The sequence below is a fragment of the Artemia franciscana genome, chromosome 10 (genome assembly GCF_032884065.1).
Source record: "Artemia franciscana chromosome 10, ASM3288406v1, whole genome shotgun sequence".
Lineage (NCBI taxonomy): Eukaryota > Metazoa > Arthropoda > Branchiopoda > Anostraca > Artemiidae > Artemia > Artemia franciscana.
This window is the reverse complement of record NC_088872.1, coordinates 17,661,587-17,681,320: the sequence shown is the minus strand read 5'-3', so window position 1 is coordinate 17,681,320 and position 19,734 is coordinate 17,661,587. Positions and strand designations below refer to the sequence as shown.

The window sequence follows — 19,734 nt, the reverse complement described above, 5'->3', positions numbered from 1 at the left end:
CCAGTTAATCGATGGTTTGTTTCTAATAATCTAGTACGAAATTTTAAGAAAACTAATTTTATGCTTTTTGGTCGTTCAAAACGTTCCACTCGAGAGATTTCTTGTCAGGAGCTACAGGTTGGTGATAAAAAAAATTTTTAAGGTCCAATCATATCGTTATTTAGGAGTTTTTCTTGATCCCCTTTTGTCATTTCATAATCATATTGAGTATTTAGGATTAAAACTTGCTCAAAATATTTGGTCGACGTACCGTGTGAAGATATTTTTCCTTTTACCATTTTGAAAATAATTTACCACCCTCTAATTATTTCTTATTTGAATTACTGCTCAGTTGTATACCTTAATACATTTTGGAAGCATATAAAACCCTTACAGGTACTACAAAATAAGGCAATAAGAATACTTGGAAATTTCTTACATCGACCTTCAAAACTTGAAAATGTGTCGGAAACTAAAGCATTATTCCTCTTCTTAAATTTGTTGGATTTAAATGATATACGAATATTAAATACTTCCATATGGCATTTTCAAATCCAAAATTTTAAAAATTATTTCTATGACAAATCTCTGTTAATTTTACTTCCTCGTTCGGATTGTCGGAGGTCTAGGATGTACCGAATTCCTTTTGTAAGTTCTGAAAGGTCAAGGTTTTCGATTAGATACCAAATACCCTTCATTGCTAACAATTATAAGCTGAATGATAAAATTCTGTTTGATCCATCCGAAAAATCTTAGCTAAATTTAAAAAAGCAAATATTAAAGATTGTTTGCTAAAATTTTGATTATTCACCGTTGATGATGGAAAATTAAATTATTTGATCTTCTTATTTGTGTGTTTTGTTTTTGTGTCCCTGTGTCTGGGATGGCCTCCCACACCCCTCCTTCCCGATATTTATTTATTTACTTATCTTTTATGAGTTTTTTTTTTCTATTTTGTTTGTCTTTTACCGTATTATATTTTGAAATCATTATTACGATGAGATGTTGATGTTTTTTCTTATGTTTTTGCACTGTCCCAGCCTTACGAGCTCTGCTCTCTGTTGGGGCATAATATTGTTTGTGTATTTTTTGAGTTGAATAAAGGAAAAGTCGAGTTGAGTTGAACAAATAAAAGTTCAAATAGGGATAAATCCTTTTATTAGATAGTGGAAACAGATAAAAAAAGCTCCGAATGTCGACTACATACAACAGTGATTATCATCGCCTTTCTACCTAATTGATAATTGAGATTAAAAAAAAAAAAAAAAAAAAATGGTTGCGCAGTTATAAAATAAGAACAATTAAAACACGATTCGTAGCAAACATACCTTTTAATTCTTGATTGCTTGATTCTTCCCCCTCTTTCACTATCCTAGGACCTTTAATCTCTTCTTCATCTAGTTCTGGTTCAGATTCCCCTGTATCGTCTTCACAGCAATATGTCTCCGCCTTGCTGACTTTACGAGATCCAACATTAGAAACAGAGTCATTTGAAACAAGACTAAGCGTTTCATGATCAAGAAGCTCCTCACTGACGTCAGTGCCACCAAGACGCTTAATTATCAAGTTCGCGTCCTTTTGTATTGTTTCTAACTCAGCTTGCGTTACTTTGAATACCTCATTTTCTAGTTCTGCTGCCTCTCTAGAAACGAAGATCACATCAGACGGTTCTCAATAATTAGAATATGGTAAACTTTTATTCTATAAGTAGACCGTTACAAAAAAACAAAAGCAAAACATAGAGGTAATATAAATCCAAAAATATACAGTAACATAATGATAGGCAGTCAAATACTTTTGTTTATTATTTTTGTAAATTCTTGTGGCTATTCATACATGTTTTCTTATATTTCAATATACATTAGTTGAAAATAATCCAAGATCGTATTTCCAGACTAATTTCCTTATCTAATGCAATTCTTAGCTTAAAGTATAGATTTTTTTTTCTTTTAATAGGTGAATAGCAGGGTAAAAAACAAGAAAACATAAAAGAAAGTAAGCAGCATTGTGCCAGGTTGTCAATTAGTTTCTAGTTTATTATTTTGTATTCAAACGCCCTTGTGGCTAATCAAAATTATAGGTATTACTAGTATCACTACATCACTGTAAAATCTTTTTTTTTGCTGCTTTTGAGTTTTATTTCTATCGAATTCGCCCCTCGCCTCGAATTCAGCTCCTGCGTATATAACCGTCCGTAGATACTGACAATAGTCCGTCACAACGAATAAAACGCAGGCACGTTAGGCATTGCCTTTTGGGATGGAGGGAGGGATAAAAAAGACTAATTATATGACAATGGAGGAAAAAAAATATTAAACTTTCAGGATTCAAAGAGAAGGCACGGATCCAAAGTCTCTCCCCCTCCCTTCTGCGTATGTACCCGTTAGGAGATTAACAAATGTAACTTTAAAAACTAAAGCGTTTAAAAATCTTTTTGGCTTAGATGCATAAGTAAAATACAATTCTGTAATTCAAACACAAATAAAAAATTAAAACGCTGTTCCGTGTCATGAAATATAATTTTTAATATAGGTTTGGTCTTTAACTGTGTATATTGTTTTGTTCCTCAAATTTTGTATGTGAGACGGTTTTAAAATTTCACATTTTCATAAGTGTATGCATGTCTGATGCTTAAAGGGGAAGAGGGATATCAGAGTTTTTTCTTTGGGCGTCTAACTTCCATTGTCGTTGAGAGGGTTTCAGAACAATCTCAGGCCCCCCTGCTTGCATATATGACATTTTATAAAATTAAAATGCGTTTTGTTTCTATCTCTCTACCTTGAATTTTTTTATACCTCCTCAAGATGCAAATAGCAAAATTGAGCGTTGTCCCATAAACATCTTCTAAAATATTCATTGACAGATTATTACACTACTTATAAGTCACTATTATAATACTTTGATAACGTAAATATTAGACCTAGGAATACAATGGCGCAATTTCAGTTGTTTGAACCAGAATGACACTGAAATAATAAGCGTTACAATTGATGCCTGATTTGGCTGGCTACCATGATTCCAATCTGGCAACCACATTTTCGCAGATCCTTATTGCAAAAAAAGAACAAGTATGAAAAAATACCACTGATCCTCGAAGTTCGGCTACCAAATTAGAAATTTTGTTAGTATGAATTATGGGAACTAGCTTCACCTGACATCAGCGGCAGAGACATGAAACAATATTTTTGCTTAATTTTCTCCCCCTCGAAAACTTGTTATACAAAAAAACTAAATATTCTAATACTTAATTTTCTTTACATTGTTTTATTTTCCTTTAATAAAGTTATTCCACATACATAGTTGTTGAGACGCTGCAAAAAAGAGAAAGAAAGAGGAAGTACTTACCCATTAGTTTTACTGAGCACCGGGATTTCAGTGAGGTCTGATGCCGAAATAGTCCGGGTTCTAAATCTTTCTTTGTTTTCAGCTCTTTTTTCTCTGGGGCTTCTTTTCTTTTCTGTATCCACTCCTTTAGCTGGTTTCAAGTCTTCTGGTGTAACTGTATACGTCTGATATCGATCCTTATCTGATTTGCGGCGTTCTTTGGGAGTACTTTTATCAGATGATGCATCACCTGTAGTATCAACGGACAATTCCTGAATCTGTGCAGTTAAGCCTGATATCGTAAGAAGCACAAGTTCAGGACTTGTTTGCTGAGATTTTTCAACAACTTCCTTCTCCATTTTGACAAGCTCTTCCAGCAAAGCCTCTTGTTTTTCTTGCTCGAAGACCATGTCAGCATTCAAGCTCGACTTCATACTTAAATTTCCATTTTTACTTGCAAACATCCCTGAGCTAATGCTTCCTGATGTGGAGATGAGTAAACTGGCACCCATCGCATCTTGGTCAGATAAGAGTGACGGCGGTTTAATACTGTCTATATTAGAGTGACAACTAGCCGAAAGACTATCTTGGGACATGCATTTAACGCCTAATTTTGATCCCTCAACATCAATACTAGAGCCGATTGCTTGCTTTAAGAGGTTGCTTCCTTTATTGATTCGATATGCTCTTGAATCATTCTGACGATTTAAGCTCGATTGTCTTTTCAAATCGGTTTCTTTACTGTCTGGCCAGTCATCGATCATCATGCTGGCTGTGAGTGAAGAGATTCCTTCCAAAGCCAGTTCATAATTGCTTGAGTTTATCATACCTCTTTGTAGCTGATCTTCAACAGTTTGAGCTTCTTTGAGCAAAGTTGATTCTGTCATATTATCGGGGAAGACAAACCCTTCATTTCCGAATGGATTAACAATATTAGTCACTTCATTTGATAATGGGGCATCCATATGTGTGGCCGTCTCAAGTGATTCAGTTGTATCTTCATCCTTTTCATCAATTATCTTACTTTCCTTGCAGCTGTTACCAACACCAGAATCATACTCAATACTTAATGGGGCAAGCGAAATTTCAGCATTCAATTCTTGGCTTTCTTTCGAAACGATATCTTTTTTGAATGATTCTAAATTCGCGTCATGTTGCAAATCCGCTTCTTGATCAGACGTCAGTTTATGTTTCCCAATAACGGATGGAGTATTTGTTTCTGAGGGGCTTTCTCCTTTAGCGTAGCTTTCACTATTTCTTGACGACAGAGAATCTTCTGAATTAATACTAATTTGATTAGTTGCGTTTTCTTCTTTAGCAGAAAAGTCTGCCGTCTTCTTCTTATCGTCAACTTGATTTAATATTGGGCTATTCCCTTTTGAGTTTTCCTTGCCATCACCCTGTCTTCTTTCTAAGCCACCAATTGGAGCTGGCTGATATTTCGAATTTAATTTTAACTGCGGTTTAGGTTTCGACTTCGATTCTGAGGTAGAAGCCCTTGAACTGTTTTTTGTTAATCCTCGGGAAATGCAGCTTTGAAGAAGCTCTTCATCTTTCCCATCGTCAGAATCAATGCTTAAAGAGCTTAGAGAGCTGTTCCTAGAAAAGCTTACCTGAAAATAAAAGAAGAAACTCAGAAATTTCTGGAAACACAAACAACTTGTGAGACAAGAGTAAAAAAAAGAGGAAAACTAAATTTGACATTTATTACTCATCGAAGTCCCAAATTTTGGATTTACCGATTTTTCTTTTTCAATTCAAGGTTTTTGCATACGTTGCTGTCTTTTATCATACTTTAGATGCTACACATAGTTTGAATTATTCAAATCTTACACTAGATTTTCAACAATATTGCTCAGTCATAAACAAAACTTCTTCTTTTACAATAAAACTCAACTCTTTATCGAAGCATATGTTTGTGTTACCTTATATTGTTCAGGCTCAGTCTAGCTTTTGATTTTTATTACAGTATGATCGACAAGAGAGTTATTTATTTATTATTACCACAATGACGAAATCTTTCGCTTGTTACGCATAAACACAAATAATATAGCATGTAGAGTATCTAACAGAAACAAACGCTAATGCAACAAACATAAATTAACGCTTCAAATTTCAGTACCGAGCCTGGGATTTTCAAATCCGTACTGGTAAAAATAACTACTAATAAGATTTTAAATTGTGCAAAACTTCCAGAACATACAACATCATCTGGAAGGTCGTTCCAACTCTGACAACGGAACTGTTTGAACCGATTCCTCTATTCACTTCTGCAGGATATAACTTGTAAGAATCTTGCGAAAATCTGAACAATATACCCGTGTCTACATTATCAGGTCGATGGGCGATCCCAATATATTCATCAAATCAGCTCTAACCCCGTGAATTTTGGAATCTTAGAAAGTGTTAACTACACATTCGCTAACTTTAGGTAATTGCTTTAGATGTGGAACTAACCTTGTCGCACCCCTTTGTACGATTCTTTCTCAATTTTATTCTTTCTTAAGTTAAGAGAAACTGTAAAATATTCATTAGGCAGACGCAGGAGGCATCAAAACGGTTTCGGGATTCTTCCCAGTCCATCAGTACATCAAACTTTAGAGTTTTCCTATTTCAGCAGTCCATTATCAAAAACGTTCTGTATAATTTTGACGTATCAGATGTGGCGCCAGGATTTACCCTTATCACCAAACCTAACACCGAAGCATACTAGATCAGATTTCCTTACAAAGTCACTAAAATCTTCTTTTCTATACGAAGATTTTTAAAATTTTCATATATATATATATATATATATATATATATATATATATATATATATATATATATATATATATATATATATATATATATATATATATATATATATATATATATATATATATATATATATATATATATATATATATATATATATATATAAGAAGTATTTTTAGTTCTATCAGTGTTTCTATATATATATATATATATATATATATATATATATATATATATATCATGAAAAGAGAAATCACCAATGCTACAGCACAAACACAAAAAAAAAAAAAAAAAAAAAAAAAAAAAAAAAAAAAAAAAAAAAAAAAAAAAAAAAAAAAAAAAAAAAAAAAAAAAAGAGACAGAAGGAGAAAAGGAAGACTGTTTTCCTAAATTAGTGATTAATATAGACCAGCACTTGAATGAGGCCTTAACCCTACTCATCCATACAATCACATAGGTCAAACAGCATAGCCACACACAATCAACCATAAAGAATAATCCATGGACAGGCAGTCATGTCGTCAATAAGTATAAGTCGTCATTTACCAAACAATAGAAAAAATAATATAGACAAATAATTCAGAGGCAACACCCAACATAAGGGCTCATCAGGAGAATACACTGGCCTATATAGGGTTTCGCCACTCTAAATTCTCTACCCAGCACAGTGTTGTGGCTACCACAGAATATCCATGGCATCCCCGCGTCAGGTATCACCCCCAAAATACATGCCTATGAAAAAAAACAGCAAATGTAAAACAACCAAGTAAAACCAAAACAAGCTTATCCTGTTAATATATCCCTCCCTTTAGCAACAATAGGTAAACTAAATATTATAAATTTACCAAATCACAAATATTAACACATTACAAAAAACCTGAATGAACTAAACAATTATATAATTCATCTTTACCATGTGGCTAATTTTTTAAAAATTCCGCTCAAATAGAAACACAATTCAAAATAAATGGCGCTGTGACAACATTTCTCGAACCTCCAAATTAGTTAAAAATTTCTTTAAGTATTTCTAGATAATTCTTTTGATATTTATTTAAAAGTTCGTTATAATGAAAACTAATTTTTTTAAATTGCCAAGTTAATTTATTTGCAGAAAAACCTCTTGATATCAATTTTTGGCTTAAGATTTTACATCTATTTTTAAAATCAATATAATTACTACAAATCCTTGCATAACGAAGTAACTGTGAGAAAAACGCTGAATATATGATATTTGAGTGTATATTACTTTCAGGGAATGGGAAACTAATCACTTCAAAATCAAAATCATCCGTTTTATTATACATTTTAAAACTTAATTTATTATTATCACAAATATTAATATTTAAATCTAAGAAATGATCTTCATGACCAGCGCCATGACTAGGCTCAAGAATAAGCTCTGATGGATATATATTTTTAGAAATATCAATGAAATCCTTACAATTTAAGACCAAAATATCATCTAAATATCTTTTATTATTTGACAAAGCATGTTTTAAATTAATTGGATTATTCTTATCCATCATATATTTATATTCTAGTTGACTTAAAAACAAGTCAGCTATAAATGGGCTGGCATTCCCCCCCATGGGAATTCCCATAATTTGCTTGTACAAATCACCCCCAAATCTTATATAAGTATTGTATAAAACAAATTCCAATAACTCAAAAATCATATCCAAGCTGTAACATCTCAAGTTAACTGTAGTATTAAAGCAGTTTGTCCATATGGCTTTTTTATTATAACTGTCTATTTTTAAGAACCTTTTACTAGATAAGAGGAAAGATTTCTTTATAACAGTTTTTAAATTATCTAACACTAAATTGAGTGATAAATTAGTATACATTGTCGCAAAATCGAAAGACTCAATTCTTTTAGCTGAAACCATTGTTAAAGAATCTATCACCTGCAGTGAATTATTAACACTCCAATATGGATTAAAATTCGAAAATTTTTTAATACCAGAACAATAGGTTTTAAGTTTATTTACAATTTCCTTTAAAATTAAAGAGAGGTCAGTAGCAGCAATGCGGGTTGGACATTTAGCTGCTCCAGCAATAAACCGTGGTTTAGGGGGATTCTTATGAAATTTTACAGTCCAATATAGGAAAGGGAACTTTTTATCATTGTCATTTATTTTAATATTAAAATTTTTAAAAAGTATTTCTTCAGACTTTTCAATTAAATTCTCATCCTCTATATTTACCTTTTCATAAACATTAGTTGTGCCTAACTCCCTTTTTAAGATATCACAATACAGCTTCTGACAAATTATGGCAAAATTATTATTAGCTTTATCCACTGGCACAATTACAAATTCATTCTTTAGATTAGCAATTGCTTGTTTAATCTTCGCATTATAAAATAATGATTTAGTGTTACTATTTTTTAAGTTAGAATATATTTTATTTCTTACTCTACTAATAATTAAATTCTTCCAACTTTGAAAACTCTCTTTATTTTTATTCTCTTTCTTACACCACTTATCAATAAATAAATCAAAATCATTTTCCAAGCCATCAAGAACACTCGATGGTTTCAGGTGATGAGAAAGACGGAAATTTGCCCCTTTATTCATTATAATTTGAAGATCATCTTGCTTTATTATTGACAAGTCCCCTGTTATAACATGTTTGTAAGTAGGATTTACAAATGGGCCAAGTTGCTTACAATTACAAACCGGTTTCCAATTTATATCGCTATCTAGTTTTTTTAGTATTAAATTATAATTAAAAATAATTTGCCCAATAGTTTTTGAAAATTTATAAGTTAAAACTGGACTATCATTATAATTTAAATTACTAGGAAGGGCCTGTTTCACATGCCGCTGATTTAAAATTTCTGGTAAATTAATATCTTCAATCTGCTTACAAGTAAAATTAATAGGTAAATATAATCTGTTATCCTTATTACTAATCTTATCGAACTTTTTATATATATATATATATATATATATATATATATATATATATATATATATATATATATATATATATATATATATATATATATATATATATATATATATATATATATATATATATATATATATATATATATATATATATATATATATATATATATATATATATATATATATATATATATATATATATATATATATATATATATATATATATATATATATATATATATATATATATATATATATATATATATATATATATATATATATATATATATATATATATATATATATATATATATATATATATATATATATATATATATATATATATATAGAAACACTGATAGAACTAAAAATACTAGTTTAGGTAAAAGAACTGAGACAACCCTAATAAAACGTGACTAACAAGTCCCTGGAAAAGCTGAAATGATAGCCATACGAAGAAATAAAGCAAAAAAAAGGAAGGAATAAAGCAAAAAAAAAGAAGAAGAAAAGCATACCGGAGTGTTTTCAACAAGGAAAGCAGCTGCTTGATCTTCCTGTCTTCTATCCGGCTGACTAAAGTGTCTGTTTCTACTCTGTCGTGGAACAGAGGGGGCAGGACAGGCAAGCCGAGCAAGAAGCTGTGGCTGATGCGTGGTTCGAGGGATTAAATTTGCATCCTCAACTCGACCGGAAGTTGACCGTGACCGTTTGGTCTCACGACTAGTATTAAAATGTTGCTGGGGCTTCAATGGCTGCGTTGCCGTATCTGGAATAGATAAGATAATTCAAAACAATTTCTAATCTGAACTTTATTTAAAATAATTTCTATAACTTTATCAAAGTCTATATATATATATATATATATATATATATATATATATATATATATATATATATATATATATATATATATATATATATATATATATATAACATTATCTTAACAATATAAAAATTATTTGAAGGGCGCAGTGGCCGGGTCAAGTAATTCCAAAGAACATCAAACAGAGAAAAGAAAGGAAAACTATTTTTGAATTCGGTTTGAATGCACCAATTGTTAAATGAAAAAAACAAAAAAAAATAAAAAACCATTTGTGGCTATATATACATTTGACAACAAGAATCATTTTTCGTTTTCTTTTGAATTTGTTTTTTTTTTGTATGGACATGGGATTATAGCAATTGACTTCGATGAAATTTCCCCAGTATTCGGTGAGCAACATAATAACTGTAGTTTTAACTGCAGGTCCAGATAGTCAATCTTTATTATTGAGGCACTCCCTGAGGAAATTTGTGGTTAATCAAGAAGCTTTGACACTAAGAAAAAAAAAGTTGACTGGCGTAACATCCGAAAAGCTAATTTCTTACGGCCATACTAATTTCTTTTAAACAGCCTGTCAAGCCCATAAAAGAGGATTGACCTGTAAAACCTGTAATTTTTTAAACTTATACTAATTTCTTTAAAATAGGCTTTCAAGCCCAAAAAAACGGAATAAAATACATTGGCTTAATTTGTAGCAGAATGAAAAACAATTTCAAGTATTCTTCAGTATTTTTTTGGGGAAAGGGAGGGAGGGGGGAGTTACTTAGAAAAAAGGAAAAATGTTTAGCTTTTAATTATAAATAGTTTTATTTTATTTTAGTATCTATTAGATACGTAGTTCTGGATAACTTTATTGTAGATAATATAAAATGAAAAGTATGTAAAGAAAGATAAGAATTAAATAATATAATTCAATATCTATAATAAAATCGATTGTATCTCTGTGTCCTTTATGCATTACTACACTGCTCATTTGATCACCAAGAAACTTAAAAAAATTGCTAAGTACACTCTTGCAAAAGTTTCAGGAGTAGCCCCCCCCCCAATCTCCAAGGTATTCTTAACCTTTCTAACATTTTTCGCACTGACCGAAATTATGGACCACAGAACACAAATACTTGACGGTAGCTTCTGTATCCTAACCTAGTTTTTCGAATGCTTTTGAATTTGCAAATAAGATCATTATTTTACACGTAGGGAACATTTTCCAATGAGGAATTGTCGGGGGCCGGGGGGTCCGAGCAGTAAAATTTTTCCGCGGGGGGGGGGGGGGCATTTTCCGTGAGGAAATCTTCAAATACTTTCAAATTTAAAAATTCGATCGTTGTTAATACATGGAAGGGATTTTACGCGGAGGAGAATTCTCTGTAGGTGGAAATTCTACGGTGGTGGACTTTTCCGAAGGAAGAAATTTCCCGGGGAGATTTTCCATGAATTTCCTTTCTTTTGAGATTGCAACAACACGTGACGGGTAAGCTAGTATAAATATCCTTATTATATAAGTATATAATACAATATACAAAATATACAGTAAATATATTTTGTATCATAAGAAAGATAAGTAAGTTACAAATATAATATAGGAAGATTATAAAAAGATATAGACATTTTTCAGCTTGAAGTACTAACACATTTGTTGCCCTTATCATGGTCTGTATTTCACACCTTCTATAAAGTATATATGGCTCTTCGAACACACTCATTAAAAAGGGATCGACTAAAGGAGTTCTCTTACTCCATCCACAAGTGTTTACTATTCCTTACTCCTTACTATTACAAAGTAGTAAGTTCTCTTACTATTTGGTAATACGAGCTAGACTCTCAGCTGGGCATACCCTTATTGTAGATGTATTTAGTTTGTAAATAAAAAAAAGAAAAAAAGAACCAATCTTTTTATCTCATTTTAGGTCTTTTCTAAAGATATCTTGTCTAATCAAAATCTAAACAAAAAACGAATTTTTCTGTTGGTTGGATAATCAATCTTTATTAAGGTATTTCCTAAGGAAATTTAAGGACAATCTAGAGTTTTGATACTAAGAAAAAGAAGAAAAAAGCGAGGTAACTGGCATGGCATCCGAACAACTATATTTTTTTATAGCTGTACTTATTTCTTTAAAATAGGCTGTCAAGCCAAAAAATGGCCTATCATATGATTTTAGATTTGTAAGAGAGTGAATGTAAGAAATTTTTAAACTTGAGTTACTCATATGTTTTCTGCCCCAATCATAGCCAGTATTTCTTGCCTTCTATGAGGTATATATGGCTCATCCACTGAAAAAATCCCACTATACGAATTATTCTCATTATCTAACGGATTTGCTGAAAAAGGGCGACACACACCAATCGTTTTGGGAAGAACACACGGACTTTTAAGAGAAAAGTCTGTCTACTACTACTAGCTACTATCTCAATCTATTCAAAGTCTCTTTCTTTCCATCCTCCCAGGAAGTACCCATTTCCCTTAAATTTTTCCTTATGACATCCCCCCTCCCTATTTGTCTGTCTTGGGCAAAAACCGTTATTTTTGTCTTAGTCCAAAGAATAAGAGATTACATGCAAGAGAACGATAATTTTCTCCGCCAATTTAGAAACAGGAATGCCATAACCTCGGAGCGAAGTTACAATAAACCATCTTTTACTGTTACGGCAATTCCTTCTCAATGAACGATATACATATCTTTTTCAAACACTGCATTCACATTTATATGTTTAATTTCATTTTTGTCAATAATTATATGACCAAGAGACTTTTCTGATGGAGCGCTAAAATGAGACAATCCTTTTTCATATATTTGTTGAACATTTAATTTGATAAAGTAGTAAGTTTGTTATCTATTTCACAGTTTAAAAATGTTTAATAATTATTGTTTCGTGACCTTTATTTTTTTTTCTTTTTATATAGGATTGGGGTGTCTTCTACAATTTTTGTTTGCATTACATTAAGTTTTCCAATATAAATACAGGTTTGACAATGTTTTCCAGTGAGAGTCATATAGAGAATAATTTTTGTCATTTCGAGAATATTGAAAGATAAATTTCCAGTTTAACCCTGAATCCAGATACCCTACAATTTAACTGGTGTCTAGTTCCCAAAGGATATGGAAATTATCGTTCTCTTTATTTGCTCTCTTGGTCTAAAGAGAAAAATAAACAATTTTGGGCCCGGACAGACAAATAGGGTTGGCGGATGTCGTAAGGAAAGATGTAAGGGAAATTGGTACTTCCTGGAAGCGTGTAAAGAAGGAAGAGTTAAATAGACTGGGATGGAGGAAAAGAGTGCGTAGCTGTTTTGGCCTTAGGCGGCTTTATATTACAGAGAATTGTTCATCTTGATGGAGTGTCAGTTGCTTCTAAACTAGAAATGAATTATCTTGGCCTCCCAAACGATGATTCTCTTTAAGCTACTCGAAAGCTCCTTACTCGTCATTTCCAGCACCGGATGTTTAGTACCTATGGCAAATAGTATCCAATAATCTTTGTTTTAATGCCCACCTACTAGGTAAACTGCATGACGCTTGCGCGCTTCCAAATTTCTGTACCTTTCTGCCAACGGAAACAAAACAGCTCCGACAAATTTTCTACTGGCATGTAAAGCATGTCCTCAGCCACCCACTTTGGGCAAGTAATTATTGGGACTGTAGTAGATTCCTCATCAAGCACCTTAATGCTTCCATAACACAGACATTTAATTTTATTTAAAACAGATCAAAGGTTAAATAGCTATGCCTCCAGGGTTCACAACCCCTAGCCCCTAGTGCAAGAGCTATAAGTTATGCAAGTTGCCTATTGTTAACATAGAAAGTGTTTTTTTTTCCAAGAAGAGAGGGTATGTTTGATACTATAGATAAAAAAAAGCATGGAACATTAAGGTCAAACCTTAGGGAAATGTCAAGAAGGACGCCAAACACAATCAAAAGATATTTTTTCCTTTAATGGTTGTGAAAATGAAATTCCATCAATATCTACAATGGCTGATGGTATCAGCCATCACATCATTCGGAAAATGCTTAGGAGCATCTTCGACTAAATCAAGAGGTACTTTATGCATCCAGTTTTACAAGAATACTTATCTGCAATGTGTCGAGAGCAGCTGAGGGTATAAACCTGAGGGTATGAAGTTTAAACTTTCTAGCCATGTTGAAGGAATATTGAAAAAGGCTGGAGTGCAACCAGTCCCCTTCCCATATCCTTTTTAGTTGCAATCTCTTCAAATATATCTGACCAAAATTTGTTATCTAGATTGACAAAGGTCAAATATTTTCAAAGAAAACACAAAATGGGCTTTTTCAATGGAGATACCAAAAAAGTTTTTTCCTAAACATGGACAGGGGAATGGGGGAGAAACAATATAGAAGGGGCAAATACCCTCTCCCCAATTGATGCCACCTGTTCTATGTAGTACGACAAGTCGATGAAGTCAATTCTCACAAAACCATCTGTCTTCCGGCATGGTTGCTTCATTTTCAAGGAAAATACACATATCTTCCTAAAACACAATCAAATTGTTACCTTTAGTTTCATGTTTGTTACTACATAGATGACCCGTAGCCTTTTCTGACGGAGCTCTAAAGCGAGAAGATCGTTTCTCATCTTTGGCGTTGAAAGAAGAGCGGGTAGACTTAGCCTTAGATATTGCCGACTGGATACACTGTTCAAGAATTTTATCGTCATCTGCATCAGAATCTGAATATACTTCTTCCAATTTAGTAATGGCATTACTACTCAGGGATTTTGGAATAGCAGCGGGGCTGAGTTTTTTCTCTTCTGACTTCTTGGGAGTTGGCAGTTTGGATTGAACTGGCCCTTTCAAAGGCATACTAACAGATCTAGGAATAAACTTTTTTGTGACTACTGGTTTCTTCCTGAAAGAAAAACAAAACAACAAATCAATCAGAAAAATTACATTTTCTCTCATCATGTTACATAATCAGAACATAATTATATCATAAGATTAAAGAAGAAAAATATAAATAATAAGCAAGCAGCAGATAAAATGCATGAATTTAAAAACATTCCGAAGGCCTCTTTCTTCAATATGATCTTGACCATTGGTCAATTCCCAATCTGGGGGAAGGGGAGGAGGAGGGGCAGAGACCAGAAGGTGCTTCACAGAATTATCAAAAAAGCCTTCCTTTGGTATTTTATTGAAAAAGTGCCCCCCCCCAGATTTTGAGATATACCCTTTTCTGACTCTTCAATAAAAAGTAAAAAATCATTGCACCCCTGATTGTGCTTGCAATTGCCTAAAATCTAATCCAACAGTACGGCATTTTGAGTCTGAAAAATAAACTAACGTTTGCATTATATCAGTCAACCACAAATCTAAAAAACAAAAAAAAAAAAAAAAAAAAAAAAAAAAAAAAAAAAAAAAAAAAAAAAAAAAAAAAAAATAAAAGTTGAGAAAAAACAGATCACCAACTCAAATCGTGAAATTTTTATATCTTATTCATTCTTATAATATTGGTCATGTCTGAATTTTAAGTTTCTTGGACCATTAATTTTAAGGAAAGACTTGGCTGAATCTCGATACTATAATTAATATCAATTCCCCCCCCCCCCAAAAAAAAAGCATAAAACAGTGTCCAATAGCATGCTTTTGAACAGAGAAGAAACAAAGAGGAACGCAAGGTACAAACATTCCAAACTAACTTTTGAGAAATACTATGTCGATCGTGACTGCATGATTCTAACAGCCCCAAAAATGTTTGAAGTGCAGAAGTAATTAACTTTACGACAGCCATAATAAGGCAACTATTATAAACATACCATGAAATTGTGACGGTCTATAATTAACAAGGTCGTTAAAACAAGCTCCGTTGGTGCCTTTAGAAGTAAGATGTATGATTAACGTTAAAATATTTTTTTCACCCTAATAGGGATCTGAATAAATAATTTTCTTTTCGTCATGAATGTTGTAATTCATAATGCAAGCAGTACCTAAGGTCTGTGCATTTAGCAGAAAGGCCTAGAGGAGGAGCAGTCTCTCTAAAGCCCTGAAATAGATGGCATATCGTTTTTCAGCTGCGGAAGAATTTGTCCAAGCATATATCAAGTATGCAACTTACGTTCATCTTACTTTTATTATGGCTCAAAGAAGCATAAAGCTAAACAGAATTAATTTTCATAAGTTTTGGTATTTTAAAAAAAGAAGTAATAATAATAAAAATATTACCATGAATGATTTGCTGTCTTCTAGAAACTAACCTTTGGTCATCAATTTTTCCCTTTTTTCTTCTCTTGTCTAAATAATTGACAGCAGTAAGTATTAAATAAAAAATTGAACACCTGATAGTGCTATCTTGCTTGGTAGATACAAATGACAAACTTATAAAACAAATTTTGTAAATCATATCAACCGTACAAAGGGAGTAAGGAGTAACCGGACCGATTAATGCTACAAACCGTGCGACAATCCTGCCAAAAATTTGGAATACAATCAAACAACAGCAGATCAGTTTCAAAAACAAATTTTTATTACGCATCTAAGTTTTTTCAGCGTTTACTCAGAAATGTCAATATACGAATCTACTATGAAAATATAAGAAACATGGAAGGACAATTTATCTGCCTATTCTGTTAAGAAGACAGAATGTTTACTTAAAACAATAATTCAGCCCTTAAAAAGATTAATGTCAATGATAAGAATAAATTTAAAAGCAAGTTGCAGCAAGTTTCCATAGAAAGCAGTTTTTTTTCTCTATACCCTGTAGTTTAATTCTTCTAAAATCCGGATTTTTAGATATCCCTTTCTGAAATTAGCAGTCAGTCTTTTTTCTTAACTTAGAACTGTCTAAGGTCGCTACTTTGGTCCTTGTACTAAACTGTCGTAATTAGAAACAACCGTCTAAATGCTATTTAGAAAATTGCAAAGAACTAAAAAGAAATAGAGAGCAAACCTACTTGAAAGCTGCCTGCATGCCACTATTGATGCACATCGCAAGGATGTTGTCATCATCACTTCCACTTTCATCAGAATCGTCTGCCTGGGTGGAAACTGTCCCTGTAGATAACGAGGGGGCATTTGAATTCGCAGTCGCATCTCCAGCACTTATTACCGTATTCCAGGACGTGCCAGAACTAGTCGGTTCTGGGCTATGGTCGTTTTTCTTACTTTCCTAGGATAATCGAAGAGTCATCAGGGTTCAAAGAGTTTCATAGGGATTTTAAACAAGAACCCATAAATAGCACCGGATATTTAATAATATTTAACAATTTTTTAAGTCCAGCAATATTTAACAATGCCATCTGCTGTGCAACCCGCAGAGTTGCACAGTATTTTCTTACCGAGTTCTCCACTGACGTGAGCCACCTTTTGAACGAGAATGACTTTCTCCTCCACAGACTGTCAGACGCTTCTTCTAAAACCGAAATTCTCGTTTTTAGTTGTCATCACTCTCCCGATTCAAAAATTCAGGTTGGCCCTGCCGCAATTTCTGCCTCTGCATCTCCTAAATAACTCGGGCTTGCAGTCAGGACCTCGATTCAAGCAACACTAACAATCAATGTGTTGAGCGAGAAGTTGAGAAAGTCCTACGGACTTTTCTCTAGAGTTAAAGGCCAATTTGACCAGAGGCAGAGCCGACCAATTTGGTCGGGTTTGTAACTCGTTCCCCCCCCCCACCAATGTGTATTTTCTGGTGCCATTATGGAAGCTTTTTTACCATTTCGGAACGTCAACAAATTCGGTATGTCTTTTTCAAATTTTGCAAGTATTTTCTCCGTGTTCCTATCTGGTCTCCCAACGATTATATCTCCCAACTTTAGGGACCTTTTGAGACATGTGAAATGATGGAAGTATTAGTAGGTAGATTTAGACAGCGATCTGAATCAGTCGTAGATTTTTCGTTGAAGTTGTATTAATAATTTGGGAGCCATTGTTAGTGTATTTTTAGTATTTGCGATGGTAAATTTTTTTATTATGTATGTTACTCCATACACTTCTCTTAGTGCATTTTGGTATGTATAGAGGGTTCAAATAAATTATCATTGTTTTTATATTACAACCACAAGTGTGATTTGGCAAGATCAAGGTTTTTAATTTCTTAAAGAATTCTATTCCGGGTATTGCACTGATAATCACCAGGGTCTCTGGGGTTTCACATGGGCTCTTAAAAAAAAAAACCCGATAACTTTACGGTTCACTTATTGTTTTAACATCTAGAGTTGAAAAATATTCAAGGATTATTACTACGCCGATAAGAGAATATTGGAACAAAATTTTTGTCAATACTGGACACCAGAAATGCCATCCAAAACCCAGCTCAAATACCACCAAGAATTTGATGGGGAAGGGGGCTATTGGCACAAAAATGATGCAATGTTTAAATTAGTAGAAGGGACAAGTAGTTGAGATGCTTTTAGTCCCTTTTTAGGAGTTTTCTGCCATACCTAAGGATTAAAATTATGGCGAAATGCTCCGCAGGGAAGCCAATGCATTTTTCGAGTTTAGACTTTACGACACCATTAAAACCGAATTAAAACTAGATATTTTACGGCACGATTATTCCGTTGAGCTTACGAATGTATAAAAGAACTTTTCAAAAGAGAGGGAAAAACAAGAAGTAGCTTTAGAATCCTACCTAATCAAGTAGTACACTTAAGATTTTGGTTGTATTCATCACGCCCTAATACATAAAGAATGCTCTGACCGTATAAGCAAATCAGCCGAATAATCACTGATTTTATAGCACATACGGTTAACAGTTCGAGTTTTGGCTTAAAGTTTTAACACTTATTCTCTTTTTTTCTTCTTTATTAAATCTTTTTCTTCTTGATAAAAAAAAGAAGCAACTTCGGAATCCAGCCAAAGTATGTATGACACAGCATATGTCACATACCAATACCCAAATGCCCAAACAACGTGAAAAATGTTTAGGCAGTAAATCATCAGGTGATTACGAATCATAACTATTTTTATTGGATTCGGGGCTGGAGCTTCATCCTTTATCCCACTCTCTTCCTTCCTTTAACTTTTTTCTTCTTGACAAGTTAAAAAAAAATTCCGTTTTTTTCTTATTCCATAACTATTATTCCGCTTTATCTTAGTATTACTTATGGCACTAATTATTTGATTATTATTCTGTGAATACACGTGCTTAAAAAAATAAAATCAATTAACTAAGCACTTCATATTTTCAGGATTGTTTAATATTAAATATCATTTTGAAGCATAAACTGCCCGACTCTCCATCTTAATAGTTTAAGGAAATGATAGTAAAGAAGTATAAGTGGCGAAAAATAAGAAAGGAAAAAAGCCTTTATTTGGAAATGACTCCGTGAAAAGACCCCATATTATTTCTCATGTTAATAACATAGAGCTTTCTTTTTTGAGTGTTTCAACAGGCCAGGTCAATTTTATATCACTTTTTTCTTCAACTCAATACAACATAATCCAATTTGATAACTCTAGTTACTGTATGGTTACTTTTCCTTTTTTCTAATACACTGAATCTTGAGAAAAACACTACATACGGTAAGTCCTGTTTTGGCTTGAGTTTCGTCATCAATGGTAAGGGCACTGAAACTGCTCGCTCTGGTAAGTCCAGGAGTCCCTTCGTCTTTATAGTTTCGAACTGCATCTTCAAAGAATTTGACAGGTGGCAGTGCAGGGACAGAAGGAGTTATATGAGTTTCTAAATGACAATTGACAGCGTCTAATTCTTCCTTCATTGTTAGCGTGTTTCTAGACATTTCTTTGGTATTTTGCACCGACAATGCCAAAGGAGGTCTTGAAATACCTTTCAGGCCCTGTAAAGAGGAGTAACTATTAGTAATCGCAATGGAAAATAATATATATCAAAAATTAGATATCTCCGAATCCCCGGTCCCTCTGGTCCAAAGAAAAATAAAAAACGATCAAATACCGATATACATTTAATCTGTTTATTTTTAAATAAATTTATTATTTAAATTTATTTTTAAATTATTTAAAAATAA

The 19,734-nt window shown here is 32.7% G+C and overlaps 1 protein-coding gene across 2 annotated transcripts in view; it reads right to left on the bottom strand.

The window, feature by feature from the left end:
- The window catches only part of LOC136031855 (adenomatous polyposis coli protein-like), a 127,465-nt gene that overhangs the window by 12,160 nt on the left and 95,571 nt on the right, over positions 1 to 19,734 (bottom strand). For both annotated transcript variants that reach the window (XM_065711720.1, XM_065711719.1), the window contains 6 exons: positions 19,270 to 19,545; positions 16,699 to 16,913; positions 14,308 to 14,660; positions 9,491 to 9,741; positions 3,325 to 4,916; positions 1,308 to 1,621 (listed from right to left, as the gene is read on the bottom strand). In XM_065711720.1, the coding sequence (XP_065567792.1) occupies positions 1,308 to 1,621; positions 3,325 to 4,916; positions 9,491 to 9,741; positions 14,308 to 14,660; positions 16,699 to 16,913; positions 19,270 to 19,545 (3,001 nt within the window). The remainder of the gene's footprint in view (positions 1 to 1,307; positions 1,622 to 3,324; positions 4,917 to 9,490; positions 9,742 to 14,307; positions 14,661 to 16,698; positions 16,914 to 19,269; positions 19,546 to 19,734) is intronic.